Source organism: Kogia breviceps, chromosome 2, assembly GCF_026419965.1.
Source record: "Kogia breviceps isolate mKogBre1 chromosome 2, mKogBre1 haplotype 1, whole genome shotgun sequence".
In the NCBI taxonomy this organism is placed as follows: Eukaryota; Metazoa; Chordata; class Mammalia; order Artiodactyla; family Physeteridae; genus Kogia; species Kogia breviceps.
Window position 1 is genome coordinate 50,381,743 of NC_081311.1, and position 25,598 is coordinate 50,407,340.

At 45.9% G+C, this 25,598-nt stretch overlaps 1 protein-coding gene across 3 annotated transcripts in view; it reads left to right on the top strand.

Moving 5' to 3' along the window:
• The window catches only part of GRID1 (glutamate ionotropic receptor delta type subunit 1), a 679,656-nt gene that overhangs the window by 450,554 nt on the left and 203,504 nt on the right, over positions 1–25,598 (top strand). For all 3 annotated transcript variants that reach the window (XM_067025226.1, XM_059053916.2, XM_067025227.1), the window contains exons 7-8: positions 11,780–11,941; positions 13,469–13,588. In XM_067025226.1, coding sequence (XP_066881327.1) covers positions 11,780–11,941; positions 13,469–13,588 — 282 coding nt within the window. The remainder of the gene's footprint in view (positions 1–11,779; positions 11,942–13,468; positions 13,589–25,598) is intronic.

Consider the following 25,598-nt stretch of genomic DNA (forward strand, 5'->3'; position numbering starts at 1 on the left):
CTTGGATTCAACATGAGCAGAGATCCCCATCCTCTTGGCCCCCTGCCACCATCGCTCCCTCCTCAGGCCTGGCCGTGGCGCCCTCTCTCAGGACGGGTGGGCTGGCAGCAGGTTGGCAGAGAGCTCTCGCCTGGAGATGGATTTCTCAAGCTGTGACATCTGAGCGTCAGCTTGTCCTCCCAGCTGGACCCTCTGCCGGCTGCTTGTCTGACTTCGCTGGATGGCTAGAGCCTGTCTGAGGATCTGGTCAGAGGTCAGTTCCTGCTGTTTGCCTCTGTGAGGTCTCCCTGCACTTTGACTGATTAATTACTTTGCTTGATTAATGATGGAGGCAGGAGAAAACTGGGCTCTTTAGAAGCCTGGAGGAAATGCAGCCTTTCTTAATGAACACATTTCCCACATTTTTAGCTTTGGTGTTGGGTGGATAATGGTCTGGTGGCAAGATGCAGCTGGCCTGTGTGGCTGTGACCCTGGCCTTCCATTCATCTTCCTTTGCCTTCCAGGATGATTTATACCTTGATAATGTGGATGCACAACAGTTCCCTGGGCCCCCGGAGTGCAAGGGAGGCAAGGCTGGAGCACCCTAATATGACTTGCCTCAATTCTCAGATTTACTGTGGAGAAACGTGCACAGAGCACTGGGAAGGCAGACAGCCAGTGACCTAGCAGGGCCGTCATCCTCCGGGGCCTCTCCCTTCCAGCCTGATGGGGGTGGGCATAGGTCTCAGGCCCCTGAGGTCCAGATAGGATTGGACGCATACAGGTCTTCTGAAGAGCTCAGCACATTTCACAGGGGACTTCTATTTTCATTACTCCTGGCCCTAATCCTGCCGCTAGGGACTCAGTAAGGAAGTAAACAAATCATCTGAGCTTCTGATGGGGCTGCCTCTACCCCACCCAGTACCGATCCAGATGGAAAATCAATGCCTTTCCTGGTTTCAACAAGACAACAAATCCAAGTCTCAGAGATGGTGTCACATACGGTGGAGGTTGAGGTGGGACTTTCGCATTGCAGCTGCACAAACAGCTTCTAAGGTTTGAAGTCTTCCCTGGAGAAGGCATGTGTGCTTCTCCACAGCCCCACCCCCTCCACCCAGGGCCTCATCCTTTCTCCACATCTTGCTGGCTTCCCTTTCCCTATCCACCCTCTCTTTTCTCCCTCTGGATCTTCACTCCAAAGTAAATTCTCCTCATTTTCTCATGAAGATCAACTTAACAATTTTACTGATAACCTTTGCTCCTGCTGACACAGGTATTTTCCTAAATAAAATATAGTTACTGATGTAATGGGGATTCTGGGTGTTAACTGTTCAAAAAAATGTTATCTTTCCATCCTTGGTCCTCTGGCTTCATGTGATTGGTCTTTAATTATCCAGCAGCCAGGAATGTCTGCCTGGGTTTTTCAAGAGCTGAAGCCGCAGTCAAGAGCTCATGGCTGAATTCTCTCTTCCATTTCCTACAGATGTGAGGACCTGCCTCTTTTTTTTTTTTCTTTTTTTTAACATCTTTATTGGAGTATAATTGCTTTACAATGGTGTGTTAGTTTCTGCTTTATAACAAAGTGAATCAGTTGTATATATACATATGTTCCCATATCTCGTCCCTCTTCCGTCTCCCTCCCTCCCACCCTCCCTATCCCACCCCTCTAGGTGGTCACAAAGCACCTAGCTGATCTCCCTGTGCTATGCGGCTGCTTCCCACTAGCTATCTATTTTACGTTTGGTAGTGTATCTATATACAAGCCACTCTCTCACTTTGTCCCAGCTTACCTTTCCCCTTCCCCATATCCTCAAGTCCATTCCTAGTAGGTCTGTGTCTTTACTCCCGTCTTACGCCTAGGTTCTTCATGACCTTTTTTTTTTCTTAGATTCCATATATATGTGTTAGCATACAGTATTTGTTTTTCTCTTTCTAACTTACTTCACTCTGTATGACAGTCTCTAGGTCCATCCACCTCACTACAGATATCTCAATTTCGTTTCTTTTTATGGTTGAGTAATATTCCATTGTATATATGTGCCACATCTTCTTTATCCATTCATCCGATGATGGACACTTAGGTTGCTTCCATCTCCTGCCTATTGTAAATCGAGCTGCAATGAACATTTTGGTATATGACTCTTTTTTTTTTTTTTTTTAACATCTTTATTTGAGTATAACTGTTTTACAATAGTGTGTTAGTTTCTCTTTTACAACAAAGTGAATCAGTTATACATATACATATGTTCCCATAACTCTTCCCTCTTTTGTCACCCTCCCTCCCACCCTCCCTATCCCACCCCTCTAGGTGGTCACTAAGTACAGAGGTGCACTCCCTGTGCTATGCTGTAGCTTCCCACTAGCTATCTAATTTACATTTGGTAGTGTGTATATGTCCCTGCTACTCTCTCACATCGTCACAGCTTACCCTTCCCCCTCCCCATATCCTCAAGTCCATGCTCTAGTAGGTCTGTGTTTTATTCCCATCCTACCACTAATCTCTTCATGACTTTTTTTTTTTTTTTTTTTTAGATTCCATATATATGTGTTAGCATACGGTATTTGTTTTTATCCTTCTGACTTACTTCACTCTGTATGACAGATTCCAGGTCTATCCACCTCATTACAAATAACTCAGTTTCATTTCTTTTTATGGCTGGTAATATTCCATTGTATATATGTGCCACATCTTCCTTATCCATTCATCTGTTGATGGACACTTAGGTTGCTTCCATGTCCTGGCTATCGTAAATAGAGTTGCAATAAACATTTTGGTACATGACTCTTTTTGAATTATGGTTTTCTCAGGGTATATGCCCAGTAGTGGGATTGCTGGGTCATATGGTAGTTCTATTTGTAGTTTTTTAAGGAACCTCCATACTGTTCTCCATAGTGGCTGTATCATTTTACATTTCCACCAACAGTGCAAGAGTGTTCCCTTTTCTCCACACCCTCTCCAGCATTTATTGTTTCTAGATTTCTTGATGATGGCCATTCTGACCGGTGTGAGATGATCTCATTGTAGTTTTGATTTGCATTTCTGTAATGATTAATGATGTTGAGCATTCTTTCATGTGTTTGTTGGCAATCTGTGTATCTTCTTTGGAGAAATATTTATTTAGATCTTCTGCCCATTTTTGGATTGGGTTGTTTGTTTTTTTGTTATTGAGCTTCATGAGCTGCTTGTGAATCTTGGAGATTAATCCTTTGTCAGTTGCTTCATTCGCAACTATTTTCTCCCATTCTTAGGGTTGTCTTTTGGTCTTGTTTATGGTTTCCTTTGCTGTGCAAAAGCTTTTAAGTTTCATTAGGTCCCATTTGTTTATTTTTGTTTTTATTTCCATTTCTCTAGGAGGTGGGTCAAAAAGGATCTTGCTGTGATTTATGTCATAGAGTGTTCTGCCTATGTTTTCCTCTAAGAGTTTGATAGTGTCAGGCCTTGCATTTAGATCTTGAATCCATTTTGAGTTTATTTTTGTGTATGGTGTTAGGGAGTGTTCTAATTTCATACCTTTACATGTAACTGTCCAGTTTTCCCAGCACCACTTATTGAAGAGGCTGTCTTTTCTCCACTGTATATTCTTGCCTCCTTTATCAAAGATAAGGTGACCATATGTGTGTGGGTTTATCTCTGGGCTTTCTATCCTATTCCATTGATCTATATTTCTGTTTTTGTGCCAGTACCATACTGTCTTGATTACTGTAGCTTTGTAGTATAGTCTGAAGTCAGAGAGCCTGATTCCTCCAGCTCCATTTTTTGTTCTCAAGATTGCTTTGGCTATTCGGGGTCTTTTGTGTTTCCATACAAATTGTGAAATTTTTTGTCCTAGTTCTGTGAAGAATGCCAGTGGTAGTTTGATAGGGATTGCATTGAATGTGTAGATTGCTTTGGGTGGTAGAGTCATTTTCACAATGTTGATTCTTCCAATCCAAGAACATGGTATATCTCTCCATCTATTTGTATCATCTTTAATTTCTTTCATCAGTGTCTTATAATTTTCTGCATACAGGTCTTTTGTCTCCTTAGGTAGGTTTATTCCTAGATATTTTATTCTTTTCGTTGCAGTGGTAAATGGGAGTGTTTTCTTAATTTCACTTTCAGATTTTTCATCATTAGTGTATAAGAATGCCAGAGATTTCTGTGCATTAATTTTGTATCCTGCTACTTTACCAAATTCATTGATTAGCTCTAGTAGTTTTCTGGATTTCTTTAGGATTCTCTATGTAGAGTATCATGTCATCTGCAAACAGTGACAGCTTTACTTCTTCTTTTCCAATTTGGATTCCTTTTATTTCTTTTTCTTCTCTGATTGCTGTGGCTATAACTTCCAAAACTATGTTGAATAATAGTGGTGAGAGTGGGCCACCTTGTCTTGTTCCTGATCTTAGTGGAAATGGTTTCAGTTTTTCACCACTGAGGACGATGTTGGCTGTGGGTTTGTCATATATGGCCTTTATTATGTTGAGGAAAGTTCCCTCTATGCCTACTTTCTGCAGGGTTTTTTTATCATAAATGGGTGTTGAATTTGTCAAAAGCTTTCTCTGCATCTATTGAGTTGATCATATGGTTTTTATCCTTCAGTTTGTTAACATGGTGTGTCACGTTGATTGATTTGCGTATATTGAAGAATCCTTGCATTCCTGGGATAAACCCCACTTGATCATGGTGTATGATCCTTTTAATGTGCTGTCGGATTCTGTTTGCTAGTATTTTGTTGAGGATTTTTGCATCTATGTTCATCAGTGATATTGGCCTGTAGTTTTCTTTCTTTGTGACGTCTTTGTCTGGTTTTGGTATCAGGGTGATGGTGGCCTCAAAGAATGAGTTTGGGAGTATTCCTCCTTCTGCTATGTTTTGGAAGAGTTTGAGAAGGATAGGTGTTAGCTCTTCTCTAAATGTTAGATAGAATTCGCCTGTGAAGCCATCTGGTCTTGGGCTTATGTTTGTTGGAAGATTTTTAATCACAGTTTCAATTTCAGTGCTTGTGATTGGTCTGTTCATATTTTCTATTTCTTCCTGATTCAGTCTTGTCAGGTTGTGCATTTCTAAGAATTTGTCCATTTCTTCCAGGTTGTCCATTTCGTTGGCATAGAGTTGCTTGTGGTAATCTCTCATGATCCTTTGTATTTCTGCAGTGTCAGTTGTTACTTCTCCTTTTTCATTTCTAATTCTATTGATTTGAGTCTTCTCCCTTTTTTCTTGATGAGTCTGGCTAATGGTTTATCAATTTTGTTTATCTTCTCAAAGAACCAGCTTTTAGTTTTATTGATCTTTGCTATCGTTTCCTTCATTTCTTTTTCATTTATTTCTGATCTGATCTTTATGATTTCCAATTTGATCAAAGCCTGAGCCTCAGCTCCCAGCCCTCGCCTGCCCCGGCGAGTGAGCAGACAAGCCTCTCGGGCTGGTGAGTGCTGGTCGGCACCGATCCTCTGTGTGGGAGTCTCTCTGCTTTGCCCTCCGCACCCCTGTTACTGCGCTCTCTTCTGTGGCTCTGAGGCTTCCCCCTCTGCCACCTGCAGTCTCTGCTCTTGAAGGGGCTTCTAGTGTGTGGAAACCTTTCCTCCTTTACAGCTCCTTCCCACTGGTGCAGGTCCCAGTTCCTATTCTTTTGTCTCTGTTTTTTCTTTTTTCTTTTGCCCTACCCAGGTATGTGGGGAGTTTCTTGACTTTTGGGAGGTCTGAGGTCTTCTGCCAGCATTCCGTGGGTGTTCTATAGGAGCAGTTCCACGTGTAGATGTATTTCTGATGTATCTGTGGGGAGGAAGGTGATCTCCGCATCTTACTCTTCTGCCATCTTCCTCAACTCCTGAGGACCTGCCTCTTATGTAGGTATTGACTTTGGAAATGCAAGCCTTGCCAGGATGCCCCCATCTCATGGGAGCACATAACCCAGATTCTGACTACAGATGGGCAGTTCCACATGGAATATACCCATGTGGAGGTCCTGTTTCCTTTCCCAGGGTGGCTTCTGTCCTTCCGTCACTCCTATTCTAAGAGGCATCCTCTTTCCAGACACTTTGACATCTGTTTACATCGGTGTTTTTTCCTAAGAGCAGATTTAAGACTATTTATTCAACATCCATTAATTCCACAAACATCCCTTAAGCACTTATTATAGGCCAGTTCCTATGTTAGACGTTTCACAAATGTTGTCTCTCCGAATTCTCACAAACTCCAAATAAATTGAGAATTTTAATCTCCATTTAGTAGCACGTTCCAGTTATGGAGAATGGCATATGCAAAGGCCAAGAAGCCAAGGAGAGCAGGGGCTGAATTCAGTGACTGTGTCAAGGGGTGAGAGGCCAGAAGTGTTTGGAAATCAATCATCAAGGAGGGCAGCTGCAGGGCACCGAGGCTTGGGGTGCAGCCCTTGGAGTTGTGACAGGGCAGGATGTGCATCTGAGAACGACAACTTGGTGCAAGGTGGAATTGGAGGGCCTGGGCTGGGAGACGAGGTAACCAGGGGTTACCATCTCCCCAGGGAGAAATGAGGGCACCTGAACTATGCGGTGGCCGTGGGAAGTGACCCTGTAGAGAGGATGTTAGGAAGCTTCCCCAGGGGTGAAACCCCTAAGCCTGGGAAGGGGACGGACAGCCGGTGACAGTGTTCAGGGCATGGCACCTCCCACAGGTACTGGGCTGCAGCTGCCCCTAGTCACATCCTGCCTGCCTTCTCCTCTCCCCTGTACACCCGGTGGTCTTGCTGCAGGACTGGCTGCGCCCCAGGCTCCCGTGGCTGAGCCAGCCCTGCGTTGCAAATGTCAGGCCTTTGAAGTGGGCCAAGCCACTTCCCTTTCAGGAACCTGGGTCAGGGTATTGTAGACGCCCTCACTCTGGGCCTTCCTGTATTGGCAGCTTTTATAGAACACCCCGGGAGCAGAGAAGTGGCCTTTTCCTCAAAGGGCAGCTCTGCAGCACTTCAGAACATGCAGACCTGAAAGGCCCGGATCAGGCCCAGGGGGGCTATGGCAGTCGTGACCTTGCTGCCGGGCCAGGAGGAAGCCAGGGACATGCTCTCAGGTGAGCAGATTTCAGGCAGCGCTGGGGATGTGAGACTCAGGGCTGATCCTTGTTCAGTCTTTTGACCCAGAAGCTACAGAAACCAGATATGACCCCTGCTTGCCCTTGAAAAGCTTTCGGACCAAGGGGCATTGGAGGAGAGGGTGAGTGGTGGTGGAAGATAGAAACTGCTTTTCACGATAGTCCCCATACTTCTGTGTGCAAGACCCACGCTGGGCCCCAGCCGCCAGAGATACCCCTGGACACGCTCTCAGCTCATCCACATTGAAGTCAGGAGCCTGCTTGGGTCCTTCATTTCCCCTTCCATTCCTTTCTGTCCCTGTTACCCCCCAAAACAGAAATGCATGCAAAGAGCTCAGGATGGTACTAGGCATCCAGGGTTATCACCGTCTGCATTTCACAGGGCGGGTAAATCAGGGCTGCCCCACTGCACCTCTCCAGGGCCACTTGATCGCACTGTATTTTATTGTCATCAAGATAAGGCAAGAGCTTTAAGTGACTTGTTCAACATCACCTCGCAAGTAAGTTCAAGAGGAGGTTCAGTTCACCCATACAGTGAGCGTTTATCAGGCATGTGCTGTACCCATGTGCTGCTGTCCACTCTGGGGGTTCAGCAGTGAGTGGAGCTGGCCCAGGTTGTGATGAATCCAAAGCTCTCGCTCACCCTCCCAGGGCCCCAGCTAAGCTCCCCACATGGGAGAGTAAGAGTTGTACTGTATGACAGCAAAAGGGGACCCCAGCATGCATCTCTAGGGTGGCTAACTGAACCAGCTGGGCCCCTTGCAGCTGTGTATCCACTTAGAATGGAGGCCACAGGCTCCCAGGAAAGCCTCTCCCAGCTCTGGCTCTTGTCTGCCTCTGACTTTACTCCATCTAGCATCTCTGACCTGGTCCCAGGTCTTTTGTTGTGCATCTGGGTCTTTCCTCTGCCAAGCCCTTGGCCTCAACACCTGGCCTCTCTTTAGCTTCTCAAGTCTGCTCTTACCTGAAATGCTTTTTACAGTCTTTTGTCACTTTAGCGCTTCAGTGTTCCTAGGCCAGCCAGAGCCCAGGGCTTCTGCCAGCAGAGGGATGAGGTGACAGTGTCTGCTCTGCTTGTCTGTCTCTTGCTAGTGAACTCTGTGCGGGACCTCATCTGAGATGTGAGGGAGAGAAGCAAGGACTCTTTCAGGCCAGGGCCCCTTCTCTGACCCTGTGACCTGTAGCTCCAGCTTGGGCTCTTTGCCCCTCGAGACCAGCAATGAGTGAGGGTCCATGCAGCTGAGAGCCTCTGTCCTTCTACACTTCTCCTCTTGGCTCAGGGTCCTGGCTTTACCAAGCCGGGACACTGGGACACTGGTCTTCACCCACCCACCATGAGGAAAGGCTTTTCTTACGTTTGTCAGGACCTGGAGGGAGCCCCAAGCAGAGGCTGCCTTTTTACTCTATATATGTTCTTGATCTCTTCCCCTAAAAGTCCCTTCTCTGGACAGCCAGACTGTGAGGGTAGCATCCCTCCCTTTGTATACCCACCAGTGGACCTGGCAAGTCACCTAAGTGAGGATGCTGGGGTTGGTGAGCAGACCGTGTAGCCACAGGTCGGTACTGGACTGTTAGCTTCTGCCAAGGCAGGGAGAAGTATTGAGACAGCACCCTACAAGAGAAGGGGCAGGAGTGAGTGGAGAGATGGAAACAACTCCGAGTTGACTCAAGAAGGCTCAAGCAGACGTTCTGAGCAAGCTATAAAGGAGAACCAGATTTTTGTTTGAACAAAGGAGTTACCCTCTCAAGTCAAAGTTAGAGGCAGAAAATCTCTTTTTCGTGCTATTTTGTATGTTTTCTCTTTTTGTGAACCAAGATCAATGTGTACATTCTTAGCAGAGATCCATCATCCATCCATCCATCCACCCATCTTCCCCACTCACCCCCACATACCCATCCATCCAGACTCATCCACGCATCCACCATGCATCCATCCATCAAACATGCATTAAGCACCAACCGTGTGTCTTGGTTGGTGCTGAGTTCTAGAGGTAGTGAAAATATATAGACCTGGAAAAGAGCATTGCTCAAACCTGTTCTTCCTTTGGCCCTTCTGAGTCACATCCTGTTTTTTCCTCTTCATGACAGACCTTTCTGCATTCATACGTTTGTATCATATGAATCACTTATGTAATTAAGTACTTTAATTTATTGTGACTAGAAGTGCTGGAGGGAAAATAGGAAATTCCACTGGGCGCTAGTCTGGGCCACTGCAGGGGAGGTGTTGCCTCGTGTGTGTGTGAATGAACGTATAGGCGGGAATGTGGGTCAAAGGGTCCCAGCTGGTTGAATAGTATTGGCTGTGAGTGGGTGGCCGGGAGATCCACAAACGTCTTGAGAAGAGAAATCTTCACATCATCAAGGACTCTCAGCTTTGAGTTATACTTTTGGAAGAAATAAAGTAAAAAATAAGACCAAGCCAACTCTAAGTGGCTTACGTCCTCTTAGAACACCTCCATTATTGGTTTGTATTTCAGAGGGGAGGTACACATGTCAGAAATAATTTTGCAGTGGTAGAGGCTCCTGAGAGCTGGGGGCTGACAAGAGCAGGGAGTGGGTTTGTCTTTCTCATCAAGGCAGTGATCCCCCAGGGTTCAAGGAGTGGGAGACAGTGTTCTGTCCTGTCTGTTCCCTGCAGGACAGGGGGTGAATTCCCGGTGGTGGGAGTGACTTCTCTCTGCTGTCAGGTAAGCACCTGTGTAGCGCAGGACCCTGAAAAAGGTCACTAGGCACTGACCTGCCTGCTTCCCTGTGGCCCGAGGACCTTGTTTAAATCAGCAGTGGTCGGTCACACCAGGCATGCTCCTGGCCATCTTCCACCTACCGAATGGAGAGGCGTCAGACATGCAGGCCTTAGTGACAAAATCCCTGTACCCACTGCAAGGACACCAGTTGAGGGTGGAAAGGACAGGGCTGTGCAGGAATGGTCAAGCACAGGGACATCCATGGAGGAAGAGGTCAGCTCTGCTCAGACATGTCACAGCAGAGATGACCCCCAGAGGTTAGCATGAGTTGGGGAAAGGGCACGATGGAGCAGATGTGTGTGATACTCTGGACCAGCTCCTTTAAGCCACCTCTGATATCAGTTGCAGAGGACAGTTCCTAACACCCAAGTTCCTGTCTGGGCCTCTGCTTTTTGGGGGTATCCCATCTAAGACTTGTGGGGAAGGGAATTGCAGGCTGAGAACAAGATATGGAGGTGTTGAGAGCGTGAGGGACATACTGGGGAGCAGTGGGAGGCGGCTGGAATTCTTCCCACAGCCCAAGGATCCTATTTGATCCTCCCAGGAGTCCTGTGAGGCCAACACATTCTCCTGTGTATATCCGGCGATTTTGTTTTTCTGAAATATTTTTAGCAGACACCTTGCTGCTGAGGTGTGCAGAGAATCATCCCCTTGACCCACTTTGGCTAATGGTTGTTTGTGCAACAGTTACCCGTGAGGGGTCACAGACCTGACCGAGGGTGGGTGTTACTTCCCCCGACGCCACTTCGTGCTCCGTGACAACCCCTTGGAGGAGCGGGGTGGGGTGCGGTGGTGGTAACCTCGGGAAGCAGGGCTGCTCTCCTCCCCACCAAGAGCTCTTGTGACCCCTGGAGTCCAGGCTCACACCCATCCGGGTCTTAACCACAGTCATGAGGGTGGCCCAGACCTGTCCCAGCCCTGCATCTCACCACTGTGGTGCCGCTTTTCTCACTGTTATTACAAACTTTCCCTTACTACCGTGCTCTCGAGAGTTCTGAGAGGGACTGTGTCTCCTCTAAGATCCAGCTCTACTGTGGACAGCTAAGCAAAGGAGTAATTCTCAGAGGCTCATGGTTGCAAATTCCAAATGCATCCCCTAGCCAGCAGTGATGTCACTGCAGCGCAGGCTCCGTGGCCTCCAGAATCTCACACAAGCTGCCAGTGTCACTCAGGCCGCCATCTACCCTAGGCTTGTCCAGGGACCAGAGTGGTCTTTCTAAGGCACATATCTGATTTCAGGCACAGATCCTAAAGCCACCTATGTTGTTCCTCTTTAGCATGACCCACAAGGTCATGATCCCTGCCTCCATACTATCCCCTTGATGCAGACATCTTGAACTGTTTTCAGTCCCTCTAACCCAGGGGTCAGCCAGCTGTGGCCCACTGTCTATTTTCTAAATAAACTTTTCTTGGCATATCCTCTGTGTCTGTACCATTTGGAACAGCTTTCCTGCTAGAACAGCATGGTTGAGCAGTTGCAAAAGAGACTGATAAGGCCCACAAAGTCTAAAATCTTTACTATCTCGTCCTTTGCCAAAAATGCTGGTGGAACCTCCTCTACCTGGCCCAGCTTCTTTGCACCTCCATGCCTCTTCACATGTGGTGCCCTCTCTACGACGCTGCCCACCCTTTATCCTAATCCTTCCAGACTGAGCTTTCTACCCATCCTTCCCTCCATCCTTTGTTACCTAAGTGTGACGCCCCCCCCCCCTCCAGTCTTACACAGAGCTGTGTCCAAGCCTCAGTCATGGCTCTGATCGCACTGGTTCTGTTGATGTACAGATCCACCTCCTACTCTAGTTCCTGAAGCAGGGCCAGGTCTGATTCTACTCAGGACTCCAGCACCTGGCTGGGTGCTTGGATGACCAACTGGAAGCCGAAAAATCATGGCCTAGGTATTGGACCCCACTTCTCAGCGTTAGCATCGTGGGTCACTCTAGTCCTCTACTGGTTTCTCCCTGTCCCTGGAAATGCACCAGTGGAAAGGGTTTCACCATCTTTGTCTTTGCAGATCTCTAACCTCTACCTATACGACAGTGTCCTGATGTTGGCCAACGCCTTCCACAGGAAGCTGGAGGATCGGAAGTGGCATAGCATGGCAAGCCTCAACTGCATCCGCAAGTCCACCAAGCCGTGGAACGGAGGGAGGTCCATGCTGGACACGATCAAAAAGGTGTGTGCAAGGGGTACCCTCCAGGCCAAGGCCAAAGACAAGCCCCTTCTCACACCCCCACCCTCTTCCCACTCCAGGAGGCTGAGCTCTTTCTGTGGTCACCCAGCCAGGTCCCTCCCAGGCCTCTCCCCTTGCCACGCTTCCTGTCCCGGTATTTGTGTGCTGGTGAGCTGGGGTTCATGGATACGTGTTATTATTATCTTCATTTTATATAAGGAGATTAGTATCAGAGAGGTTATGTAACTTGCCCAAGATCACAAGTTAAGTAGAAAAATGGAGGCAACCAGCTTGCTCATGCCTGCCAGATACCCCACTCTGCAGGCTGCCGCTGTCCCCAGGAGAGTTTGTCTCAGTTGGCAGTGCACGTGCTACTCAGCAGGACCTCACCTTGTGTGTGTGGGTGCATGTGTGTGTGCATCCCTGTGCGTACATCGGCATACCTATGACTTGGTGGATTTCGTGTCATACCTTAGCGTGTAGGACATCATGTGTCCTATATGCTTAGGTGTGACAGTAAATCCATCAAAAGACTGGATCTGAAGTGAACTGGGTAATCCACAGAAGATGTGTTAGAGTGAATTGGCTTTGAGAGGCTTCAAAAAGACATTTAGGGAAATCTATAGTGCCAGGAGTCTTAGTCACAGTAAATTCTGCATGGTTTCCATAGCAGTGAATGGAAGTCTGATGTTGGTTTGAATCTGCTGCAGCCCAAGCCCGAGCGGGGGCCTCTTTGGGGCCAGCTCATCTCTGGGACTCTCCCCACTTACAGTCTGTGGGAGATCAAGGCTGGATGTGATCCCCCACCCCAGGCTTGAAAAAAGAGAAGGGCTCAGCACAGGCTCACTCAGCCCCTCTGCCATCTGCTACTCCAGAGCCCACAGAGCGACCAGAGAGAGGCACAGGGCTGGCACGCCCCTACATCCGGTGTGTGCCAGACACCACGCTTTGTACACATTTTCTCCTTCGGCCCTTGCAGGCTCTGTGATGTGGGTCTAATGAACTCCAGGCCGAAGCTGGGAGCTGGGAGATGACTTGCCCAAGGTGGCAAAGCCAGGACTTGAGCTGGGTTTTAGCCTCCAACGCTCACGCTCGCTGCCCTGCCCCTTTCCACCACCTGTGTGAGATGGCTCTCGCTGACCTTGGCCTTCCCTCTTGGCTCAGGCTGAGGTGAGCCCCTAGAGCAGGTTGCAGTGAAAGACTGTAAGCTCCAGGAGGGTAGGGACAAAAGCTGCCCCTCTCTAATCTAAGGACTGGCACGGTGTGTGGCATAAAGCAGATGCTCTAATCATATCATTGGCATGAATGATGGGGACAAGCCTAGGAGCTTCCCTTGTGAGCAAGGGCCTGAGAAGTGTTGACCCTGCTCCGAGGCCCCAGGACTGCCAGCACCTCTTGCCTTACTGCAATGCATCCATTGTTTCCCAGATGTTGGCGACCACTTCCTTTTTCTTCCTTGCCTTTGGGATTCCATCCCCTACCCGTCCACGTTTGCCCTACCCTCTCATGGTTTTTCCTTCTCTCTCGCAGGGCCACATCACTGGTCTCACAGGGGTGATGGAGTTTCGGGAAGACAGCTCAAACCCCTACGTGCAGTTTGAAATCCTGGGCACGACCTACAGCGAGACCTTTGGCAAAGACATGCGGAAGGTAAGCATCGGGGCGCGCATCTCCTGCTTTTCCTACTGCCACGCGTTGGGCCTGTGTTCCAAGCAGATGTTAACCGGCACGGAAGTCCCCTCTCCAGTCTTTCTCTGCAGATGCTGCTGTTGATGCTGGTGTTCGTGGGGCATGGTGGGGAGGAGGCTCCAAGGGGTTTCGGACAGAAAGTGCCACTAATTGAGCTCTGAGTACAGCAGGGGCATCTGGTGCCAGTGGGTCCTGCTGCTTGGGCCTGGAGGACCAGCCTTGTGGTCCTGGACAAGGCCGGAAGGGGTGATGTGTTTTCCTGGAGTGACTGAAATCAGCCCAACGTCGGGGACAGGTGTGACTGTTACTGAGGCAGGAGGCAGAGGTTATGGCCAGAGAGCGTCCCCGATCCAAGAGTGAGGCAAAGCCATGGCCAGAAAATGAGCTCCGCGGAGCGTGAGAAGCAGGCAGTGCAGGCGCCCGCTGGAGACACAAGTGAGAGACAGGTGAGCCGCAGAGTTCAGGGTGGCCTTTGGTGCTGATGCAAGTGGCAGGCCTGGGGACTCTTTTCAGTGATATTTTGTCTCTTTCTTCCCCACCCCATGGGGGGGATTTTCAGAATTGAGGTCTGGTGAGGTCGCCTTTACCCAGAGTTGGAACTCCCCAAACTGAAGGGGAGGCCTGTGAAGTCAAGAGTCAAATAAGGTGTTAGGACCAAGAGGTCAGTGTGGCAAGCAAGGGGATGGAACAGTTATCCAGCAAGGGACCTCAGATGCGGTGCTTATGAGTAGGTGTGGAGCCAATAGCAGGGGTGCAGGTAAGCGCAGTTGCTGGCTCTCCAGGGATGCTCTCCCACGAGTGGCCTGCACAGGAAGACCACATGCTTGTTGGAGCCAGATATGGGAGCACCCATGATGTAAAGGGGTCACAGGGCTCTGTCTAATCAGGAAAGCACTAAAGCATGAGCTGGTTGGCATGGACTCAGGCAGAGGCTCCTGCAGTCTCTCTCTCTCTCTCACACATACACACACACACACACACACACACACACACACACACACACACACACATTTCTATACATTTGAGAGGAGACGTCTCTATGAATGATAGTGTACTGGAGATGAAGGACATGGTGAGTTCTCAGCAGGTGGGCTAAACCTCTAATAGAGAGCCCTCTAGCCTGGCCTCTAGCATTGGCTGGGGGCAGCAGAGGGGCAGGAAGGGGTTACATGATGTTGGGGTACTGAGAATCTGGATGAAGGCACTCTCTGGCTGTACTCCTTGAGGACCAGATGGAAGGATGCATGTGTGAAGTCATGGAGGGTGTGAGAGCTAGAAAGCACGGGGGAGCCCTCATCAGTTAAAACATGGGGAGGTGGCCTGGCTTGCTAGGGAGAGGCTGGGTTGACTGGGGGTCCATTTGTGATGTGGAGATGGTGGACTTTCAGCCCGTTCTGTGACAGAAAGTATAGTCATGAGTTGGTCAAATAATAAGAAGTTCAATAATTGGTTGTGAGGCGATGGTGACACCCAAGCTTTGATGACATTTGGGAGCTCAGAAGATTGTTTGTGGCATCAGAAAGGGGTTTAGTGACTATGGTGTGAAACCTTGGGAAGCCAGGGTGTGGCCTGCAATGTCAAGGGTGTCAGAGATGACCTGTGATGTCTGTTAGGGATGCCCAAAGCTGTGAGGTTTAGTGGGTGGGAGCCTGGGGATGGGTGGTCAGCGTTGGTCTGGGTCATTCATGGCCACAATAGAAACTGGCCTGTGTTGGGACTCCCACCTGGCAAGGGGAAACCAGGACCAGGGAGCCCTTTCAGTCACTCTGGTATGAAAGGAGCTGCCTGCCTCAGTGACCATTCATATTTGCCACAGTACTTGCCTTCATCCCCAAGTCTTCCTCTGAGGTTCTAGAAAATCAGGCCCTGCCTGCTGGCTCCTTTGCTACCCCCCTTCACTTTCTTTTAGCTCAGCTCTAACCCCAAGGTCCCCCCATTGGGTGGGAATGTTGGCCGTAGGGCTCCCTGCCTCGGCAGCTGACTGGGGTCATGCTGGCCACTCCAGGTGCCTGAGAGAGGGGAGGTACTGTGTCCTCCACTTCCCATTTCAGGTGTCTAGGCCTTCCGTGTTGCCATGGCAACGCTCCTCCAATACCCTGAAGCCAATGGGAGCTGGAATCTCTCGGTGTAAGGAGCTGCTGAGCAGGAGGTCTGAATGTGATTGAGTTGGAAGGGAAGCTGATTTTCAAGTGGGCTTTATTTTTAAATGTAATCATTTGTCATTTTAAAATTTGCCCTAATAACTGCATATCCCAGTTGTTATCTGTCTGCCTGGCAGCTTATCTCTGTTAAGGAGAAGTTATCTGGAAAGCAGGGAATGGGATTTACCATAGCAAATGTTTGCTATTCAGGCCCAGGGTGCCTTAAAGCAAGGCCTGGGGGGGTTCAGGATGAAGCAAGGAGAGCGCATTGGGACAGAGTGGCATGGGTCTAGGAGAGCATTTAAAGGCACAGCTGAGCTGTGGTTCCTGGTGGAAGATGGGGCTGGGAGGGGTAGGGCTGGGAAATTGGGGCAACCTAAAAATAAAGTTAAGGGTGGGCAGCAGATGTGATGGTAGGGTTAGGGTTCAGAGACACACAAAAGGCAGTGCAAAGGTCAGTCATCCTTAGGAGGCAAGGGCAGCTCTGAGGAGGCCCCCTCAGCTGCATCTCTCTGTGGATAGAGGAGCCAGCTGCACTGACGGCAGGATGCTCTCATGGTGGAGCAGTGTCAGGGGGTCCCTGAAAAGATGATAGGTATCAATATATGAATATATCGTCTATCTATCTATCTATATTGAAAAACAACAGTAAACAAACACAGACACAAAAACAAAAACCGGGCTTCCCTGGTGGCGCAGTGGTTGAGAATCCGCCTGCCGATGCAGGAGACACGGGTTCGTGCCCTGGTCCGGGAAGATCCCACATGCCGCGGAGCAACTAAGCCCGTGAGCCATGGCCGCTGAGCCTGTGCGTCCGGAGCCTGTGATCCGCAACGGGAGAGGCCACAACAGTGAGAGGCCCGCATACGGCAAAAAAAAAAAAAAAAAAAAAAACAAAAACCAAGTAGTTTCTTTGAGATTTAAATCTAGAGGAATCGTTTAAATTAAGGAGCAAATGGATGTTTTATTAAAGTGAATACCCTGGAGGGAACTCTCGGGGAGAGTGAGTCACCCAGACATTTTAGATTAAGAGGCATCAAGAGTCTAGATTACTCAGCCCCTCCAGAGGATGGAAGGAGTGGGTGATCACCTTTCACTGCAGGGTGCTGGACAAATACTTATTAAATTATCTCATCCAGGAAGCGTGTTCTTGTTGAGGGAGTGTGGGATGGCAAAATCAAAGGTCTCTGTCACCCGCTTGCTGTGTAACTCCAGGCAAAATATTAATCATCTTTGTGTTCCGCTTGGAGCTGTCCGGCATGGGTGATTACCAAGCAACCCCGCCAGGGGCAGGCTTTGCTGGAAAGTCTTGTCCAGCTCCCACAGGACTTGGCTTAATATTTGTCCTGGGGACCCATGCTTGTTCCTATTGGAGCCCTACACTTTTCTCTTTGGCTTGCTCTTTGTTCGGACGGAAGTCTCCAAAGGAGGGTCCCATGGGTTTGTCCTTGCAGATGTCCTCAGCTTATGACGTGAGCTGGGATGGGATTGGTGGAGACCACGTGTAGGAAAGTTTCCAGAGGTGGGGGCAGGGAAAGTTGTTTAAAGCACGGGACAAGAGGGAGCCAAGGAGGGACCACTGAGCACCTACTATGGACAAAGATGCATCACAGCACGTGGTCTCCCTGACATGGTGGCCTTTGTGATGCTCCTGGCTCTGGTCTCCTGAGCTTTTGCAGCCACTTCCCTTTTTTTTGAATTTTCATGTTCTCAGATGGAAGGTGCAAACAATAGGAACCTCGTGGTCAGCCAGAGTAATGACCCTCATGCAGCACTTGGCAGTGAGCGCTCTCCCGTGTGGCCTGGGCCATCAGCTTCGGGCGGTTGGAGCTATCTATACACCTTCTCTGAGTATCTACCCCAGATCCCACAAGAGCAGAGGCACAGGGAGGCTTAGAGCATGGCTTTCTGCCTGCAGGTGCCCTGGATAGGCAGCTTCTCTCCACACCCGTGTGCCAAAGCCTGAGGCCAGAGACAGGAGCAGGGCTTTGCATGGTGGGCAGTGCCCATCCCCCCTTCCATGCCTGGGGGCAGATTCCGCTCCTTATAAAGACCAAGGGCTGAGAGGGAGTTGGGGGCTTCACCTCTGATGAGATTTTGTTTTTAGGACTGTTTTGATACGATGAATGGAGGAAGGAAAATATGGTTATCGTCTTCTCCACAAGCATGACTTGCCTGGAATGTAACGTGAACCACAGCCCAGCAGAAACATTCTTCCATGACATGATTGCTGAGGATGTCTGCCCTTCTCTGTCCTAAAGATTCCATTGTGGGGGAATTATTCCTTTCCACTAACGAGGTTCCCTGGTACAGTGAAACTCTGGGAAAATTTCCAGATGCCTGAAGGCCCTTTGAACCTCATTTCCCACGGGCACCATCCACCTAATTCACTAGCTCGGTGGAGGTTAGCCTGTCTCCTTGGGCAGGAGGGTAGGGAGGTGGGCGGGAAGCATCTGGAAAGCTGTGAAGCTGCTTTATGCTTTGACATTCCAGGACAAAGGACACCCCGGTGTGATGAGAGAGAGAAAGGGACTATTTTATGCTGCTTTCCATGGAGTAGAATTGAGTTAGGACCAAGAGACTAAGAAAGGATTCAGCCCAGTGGTTTTCCAGCTTTTCTCTAGTCCTAGAAAATCTGTTGCAGCAGTACCTTACTGCAACCCAAATATATTAAACCGTCATGGAAGCAGACATGCAGTGGTTACGATGGTGGGGAATTGGGGCAGGGGGTCTCGAGCTTCACCCGAACGGTATCCCTGGTCCCCAGCCTCTCCATGGTGTTCTGTGCAGCTCCATTTGGGAAACTGAGGCCCAGAGCCTGGGGAGACTCAGTTAGGTGGTACCAACAAGCAGGTGGCTGCGCTGGGACTGGAAGCCAGGTTTCCTGGGGTGGGTGTGGGGGGATGCGTGGCAAAGGGCCTGGAACATCGTTTCTGAATTTAGGATGATGCAGTTCTGTGACTCCCGCACTCCCCTCAGCCTGTTTTCCGCTGGCGCCCACCTCACTCCTCCGGCCAGCGTTAGGGCCCCATAGTCCTTACCCATTGCTCTAGAGCCTGCTGACATGAAGTTCCACCAGTGCCCTTGGCCCAGCCTCCCTGTTCCAGCAGTTACCCAGGGAGATGGGAGGCCTTCCTTCTCCTTTACTAGTTTAAGACTTTTCTTCTCTCTTCTCTGTCAATTTTGATTCTTCATAAAAGCTGGCTTGGACAAGAATCAAATGCCTCTCTTGATGTCATGGCCCCAGCAGGGCCTTGTGGCTGCTGTGAAAATAATTCACAGGTAATAATTGCTCATCATGGAGTGATTGTCATGCTATAGGACCCCAGCCCTCCCCAGGCTTGGAAGTGCATCATTAACATTCTTACCCAGGTCTGCTGCACTGTGTTACAAATTGTCCCACAGACCCAGGGTCCAGGAACTCCAAGCAGTGAGGCCAGGAGGAAGGGGTATCAGCCAGCGGACAAGAGAGCTCTGGTAATGAAGCAGGAGCTGCCTCTTAGAGCCCAGGTGGGATCCTTTACCTGGTGGTTCCTGCCGCAGTGCCAGGAGCCTCGCAGTGGGTTCAGTAATGGGGAAGGGGCAGTGGGCAGTGAGTGGTGGTGGGCTGGGAGGAGCCAGCCTGAAAATTGTGCAGTGTCTATTAAGCTGCTCTGATAGAGACTCCGGCCATGCACAGGGAGTCACAGAAGAGAAATAAACTTCAGTCTCTTCGTGGATTAGCATTCCTGCAGCGTATTTCCCAAGTAAAATGTCAACCCTTCCAAACCCTTGTGCGGAACCCTTTGGATAGAGCTGAGACCCAAAACAAACACTGCTGCTTCATCTGAGTAAAGGGATAAAGAAAAGATACGATTAAATATTTCATTTTAAGTGACATTTCTTCGTTTTGAAGATAGCATCGATACATGCTCATTTAGGGTAGAATGTTTAGAAAATACAGATAAATGAAAAGAAGAATATAAAAGTCAGCTATAATCTCTGAACCAAGAAATAGATACTGTTAGCATTTCTGGTGCATTTTACTTATTTTTATTTTTTTCTTTTTCCCATCATCCTGCACATAGAGATAGTAATATGTATACTAATCGAATTGCTATTTATTGTACATAAATTTTACATCCTGACTTCTCCACTTAATTCTGTCTTGGGAGTATTTTCTCACTTCTTTAACTATTCTTTACAACTATTTTTAGTGGAAACACATTACTCAACTTATAGGGAGCCATCGTTAATTTTATCTTTCCATATGATGTATCTTTAGGCATTTTCACCGTATTATTTTAGAATAGTATTGTGACAGATATCCAAAATACATATACTTTTATTACATCTATATTTCTTTAACTTTTTTTAGTAAGTGGAGTTACCAAGCCATGAATAATAATTTTAGGTTCTTGATGTACTTGATACGTACATATTTTCAAATTGATTATAGAAAGATTTAATAATTTACACATCCATCAGTAATATATGGAAGTCTCTGTTATATCCTATACTCAAAAATTGAGTGATATATTAAACATTTTTGCTAGTTTGGTAACAGTATGAAAAAAATGCTACTAAATTTGCATTTTTAGGAGATTGTACATTTAAAAATGTGATCATTGGTCATATATATTTCACATTTTGTAAATTATACCTCAGGTCCTTTGCTTTTTTATATCAGGAGTGAAATTTTTCTTGTCAACTCATATAACCTGTCTTTTGGAAGGGAATTGATAGTTATTTGTGTCAAATATGTTGTTCTCATATATCCTTTGCTTGCTTGCTTATTTATTTATTTATTTATGGCTGTGTTGGGTCTTCATTGCTGCACATGGGCTTTCTCTAGTTGCAGTGAGCAAGGGTGCGCAACTCTTTGTTGCGGTGCGCGGGCTTCTCATTGCAGTGGCTTCTCTTGTAGCAGAGCACAGGCTCTAGATGCGTGGGCCTCAGTAGTTGTGGCTCGTGAGCTCTACAGCGTAGGCTCAATAGTCGTGGTACACAGGTACAACAACAATAGTTTGTTGCTCCACAGCATGTGGGATCTTCCCAGACCAGGGCTCGAACCCGTGTCCCCTGCATTGGCAGGTGGATTCTTAACCACTGCGCCACCAGGGAAGTCCCTGTCCTTTGCTTCTGAATTAAAATATTTTCACATAGAGACATTTAAAAATGTATGTGTTTATATTTTTTTGGAAAGCCATACCCAGTATGCAAAGTAGATACTCTTCATCCATACTTTCTTCTAGTATTTTTATGGTTTGATTTTATTTCAATGAAATCTGCCATCTACTTGGGATTAGATTTGGGGTAAATTGTGAGGTTATGGCCTATCTTTTATATTTTTTAGTACTGGCTCCTTCTGTCATTTATCCAGTAATCCTTCCTTTCCCCCATGGACTTGAATGTCGTATTTATCATACGTTCTACTAAATTGTATGCATTTCCTCAGTGATTTTAAAAAAATTCTAAGACTCTTTTCTCTCTTTTCTTCCTCTGCTTAAATGTAATTCATCTTTGTATATTATTAGAATGTACTTGTCTGCAAGTTACAATGCTCACTTTGAGTGGCTTAAGGAATAAGGAAGACTTATTATCTCAGCTGAAAAGAGGCCTGGAGCTAGGGTGGCTCCAGGGTTGGCCACTTCAGATGATCAGTGCCCAGATCAAAGGCTCTGGTCTTTTTCATCTTTCTTCTTGGCTCTCCACAGGGCGGAGTCTGAGCTCTCCTCATAGTTTTAGGATGGCTGTGGCAGTTCCAACTGCCATACCCAGAAGGACCGCAGCACAGGGAAGAAGGGGGTATTCTTTTCTGTGTTTCCTTTTTATAGGTGGGGAGAACTTTCCCAGGAGTTGGCCCTGGCTTTCTGTTTTTATATAATGGTTGTTTTGCTTTTTTGTTATTGCAGTTGAAGTTTTCCACCTAGATGCATATGTGACCGTGACCAATAGTTTCTCTCTCAGATGCTTGTGTTCAGCTTGTATTATGGTTTACTCCCTTCATGATGTGGATGAGGAATTAATTGCTCATTCTTTTGCCCTTGTATGTACAGAGCTCTTGAAAGTTGGAAAAAAATTCAACTGTAAAATTATGTGGGCTAGATGTTGGTCTTGGAGCTATTACTTAGATATCTTGAAAAATTTATTTTCTGGTTCCTACATTTCCTCAAGTCATTTTTAGTAACCTGCTGTACAGAAAATCTTAGAAAACACTGGCATTTTCAAATGTTTCTTTAAAGCTCAATATAGTATTTGTAAATAATTTAAAAATATCTACCTGTTGAAACATCTTTCTCTTCATTGATACTATTGTGTTTTTGTGTTGTCTTCCTTTATTTCTTGATTAGACTTGACTGAAGTTTTTTAAATTGATTTCTTCAAAGAACTAGTTCTGATTTATTTAACCAATTTTGTTGCATTTTATGTTACTCTAATTGATTGTTTTTCCTTCTTGTCTCCTTGCTGCTAGTATTCTTTTCATCATTAATTTTTAAACTTATGATATAAAGTGTTAGATAATTTATTTTTATTCTTTCCAGTTTTGGAATGTTCTTATTTTATTCTGAATATAGTTGTGGCTGACTCCTAGTGGTTTTTCTAACATAAACTAAAGTGTAACACTCATATAGAAAAGTGCCTAAATCATGAATAAATCACAGTGAATTTTCTGAACACACCCATGCAATCAACACCTACAAGAAACAGAACATCACCAGTGTCCCCAGAGGGCTCCCTCATGCCCCCTTCTGGTCATTACACTCATGAACGGAAACACTACTGATGTCTAACGCACTTATTCTGGCCTCTTTTATAATGGCCTTCTTTTGCATAACATCATGTTTGTGAGATTTACTATTATTATCATCGTATATAGTTTTAGTTCATTCATTTTATTGTGTTTTAAAATATAGGTTTTATTATACAGGTATGGTGAGGCCAACAGGTCAGGAGATCCCTGCTATTGAAAAGATAGTTTGTTACAATTCCTAAGAGAAGGGGGCACACCACACCATACGGGGACACATAGGGACGCACCAGGCTGAGTCAGGAGGCAGAAGCAGCAGGGTAAAATGTGAACAAGAGCCTTTATTGTGGTTTGTAGGAAGGAATGGGCAGAAAAGATAGACTTGGCTACTTTTGGCCCTTTGCATTTTCTTATAAATTTAGGATTTTGACTGAAATTGCATGGGCTCTAGATCAATTTAGGGAGAATTAACATCTTACTAATATTCAGTAATCCAACTCATGAACATAGTATCCCCTGAATTTATTTAGGTCTTTAATGTCTCTCAAGAGAGCTTTGTAGCTTTCACTGTAGAGATTATAATAACCTTTGTTTGATTTTTGCCCCCAGATATTGACATTTATGATAATTAATATAGTATATATTAAATTTATTTTTCTACTTGTTCATTGTGTGTATATAGAAATATAGTTGGTTTGTATATGAAACTTGTTTCTAGTGAACTCTAGTTATTGTCTTATTCTAATAGTTTGCCTGAAGATTCTTTAAGATTTTCTATACACACAATCATATCATCTATGAAAAATGAGAGTTCTTTTTCTTCTTAAATTTTTATGCCCTTTATTCCTTTCTCTTTACTTATTGCACTACTTAGGGTCATTAATTTAAGTTGAATAGAGGTAATGATAGTGGGTATCCTTATCTTGTTCTTAATCTCAGAGGATAACTTTTTATAATGCACCATTTTTTAAAAAGATATTTTATTTATTTATTTGGCTGCATCGGGTCTTAGTTGCTGCATACGTGTTCTTCGTTGCGGCTTCTCTCTAGTAGTGGTGCATGGGCTCCAGGGCACTTGGGCTTAGTAGCCCCGCTGCAGTTCCCCGACCAGGGATTGAACCCACAGGTGGATTCCTTTTTTTAAAATTAATTAATTAATTAATTAGTTAATTTTTATTTTTGCCTGTGTTGGGTCTTCGTTGATGCACGTGGGCTTTCTTTAGTTGTGGCGGGCAGGGGCTACTCTTCATTGAGGTGTGTGGGCTTCTCATTGTGGTTGGTGGCTTCTCGTTGCAGAGCATGGTTTCTATGTGCAGGGGCTTCAGTAGTTGTGGCACCTGGGCTAACTAGTTGTGGTTCGCAGGCTCTAGAGCGCAGGCACAGTAGTTGTGGTGCACAGGCTTAGTTGCTTCGCAGCATGTGGGATCTTCCTGGAACAGGGCACGAACCCATGTCCCCTGCATTGGCAGGTGGATTCTTAACCACTGCGCCACTAGGGAAGTCCCAGGACGGCAGATTCTTAACCACTGGACTACCAGGGAAGTCCCAATGTGCTTGGTAAGTGTTCTTTTTTCAGATTGAGAAAATTCCCTTGAACTTCTAGTTTGCTAACAGCTTTGTCAAAAGGGGTATTAGTGAAAGGCATTTTTACACTTAGTCAAAGACTCTTTTACACCTATTGAGATAATTATATAACTTATATTTTCACTTTTTACTCTTAATGCAGTAAATTGCATTGATTTATTTTTTTCCTTTTTGATGCTAGCTTATTAATTCTCTATTTTATATTAATACTATACCTTGCTGTTTTGAATATTATTATTTTACAGTATGTTCCAGTATTTGGAAAGGTTGGTACCTCCTAATTTCTCTTTCTTTTCGTAATATTCTTTTTTTAAGTTAAACTTTTATTTTGAGATTAATGTAGATCCACATTCAGTTGTAATAAAAAATACAGAGAGATCCCAAGATCCAATATACCCTTTATTGTTTCTTTCAATGGTAGACATTGATCCCATGCATGAATCTGACTCACTTTCAGATTTCCTCTGTTTCATTTGTGTGTGTGTGGTGTGGTGTGGTGGTGTGTGTGTGTGTGTGTGTGTGTGTGTGTGTGTGTGTGTGGTTGCTCTCGGTATTACGATATACATATGTGACTTATCAGTCTATCAGTCAACATTTTACCACTTTGAGTGACATACGGAAATCTTACTTCCATTTGGGTCTCTTTACTTTCTTCACTTTTAAATTTCATTGTCTTGAGTATTAGTGTTATAATTTCTGTTTCAATCATCAAATATGATATATAAAAAACTCATGAGGAGGTCAATCTATTGTATATTCTCATATTTCTACTCTTTCGTTGTTCTTTATTATTTCTGATCCTCCAAGAATCCTTTTACCATTTCTTTTCTGTTTAATAAACTTCCTTTAGCCAATATTTAAGGATCAGTCTGTTAGCCACAAATTCTTTGCATTTTCTTCATCTGGTAATGCCTTTATTTGTTTTTCATTCCTGAAAGATAGTTTTGCCAGATACAGAATTTGTGGTTGAGAATTCTTTTCTTTCAGCACTGGAAACGTGTTGTGCCATTTCTACTGCCCTCCATGGTTTCAGATTAGGAATCTGCTGTCATTTAATTTGGTTTTCTTCTGGCTAGTTTCTCTCAGTGTGCTTTCAAGGTCTTGTTTTTCCTGTGTTTGTTTTTCAGAAGTTGTATTATGATGTATTGTGTTATGGATTTCTTTGAATTTACCCTGTTTGGGCTTCCTAGATTCTTGCATCTCAAAGTTTAATTCTTTCACTGAATTTGATAAACTGCCGGCCATTATTTATCCAAATACTCTTTCATCCCCACACTCTTTCTCCTCTCTTTCTGGTATTCCAATGAAATTAATGTTAAATATTTTATTATTATTCCACAAGGCCCTGAGGCCCTATTCATGTTTTTTTCAGTCTCATGTTATGTAAATTTTATTGTTCTATTTGCCAGTTCACTGATTCTATCCTCTGTCCTTTAAACTCTAAAATAATCCCATCCAGTGAGTTTTTTATTTTTGTTAATTTGCAGTTCCATAATTTCCATTTAGTTCTATTTTA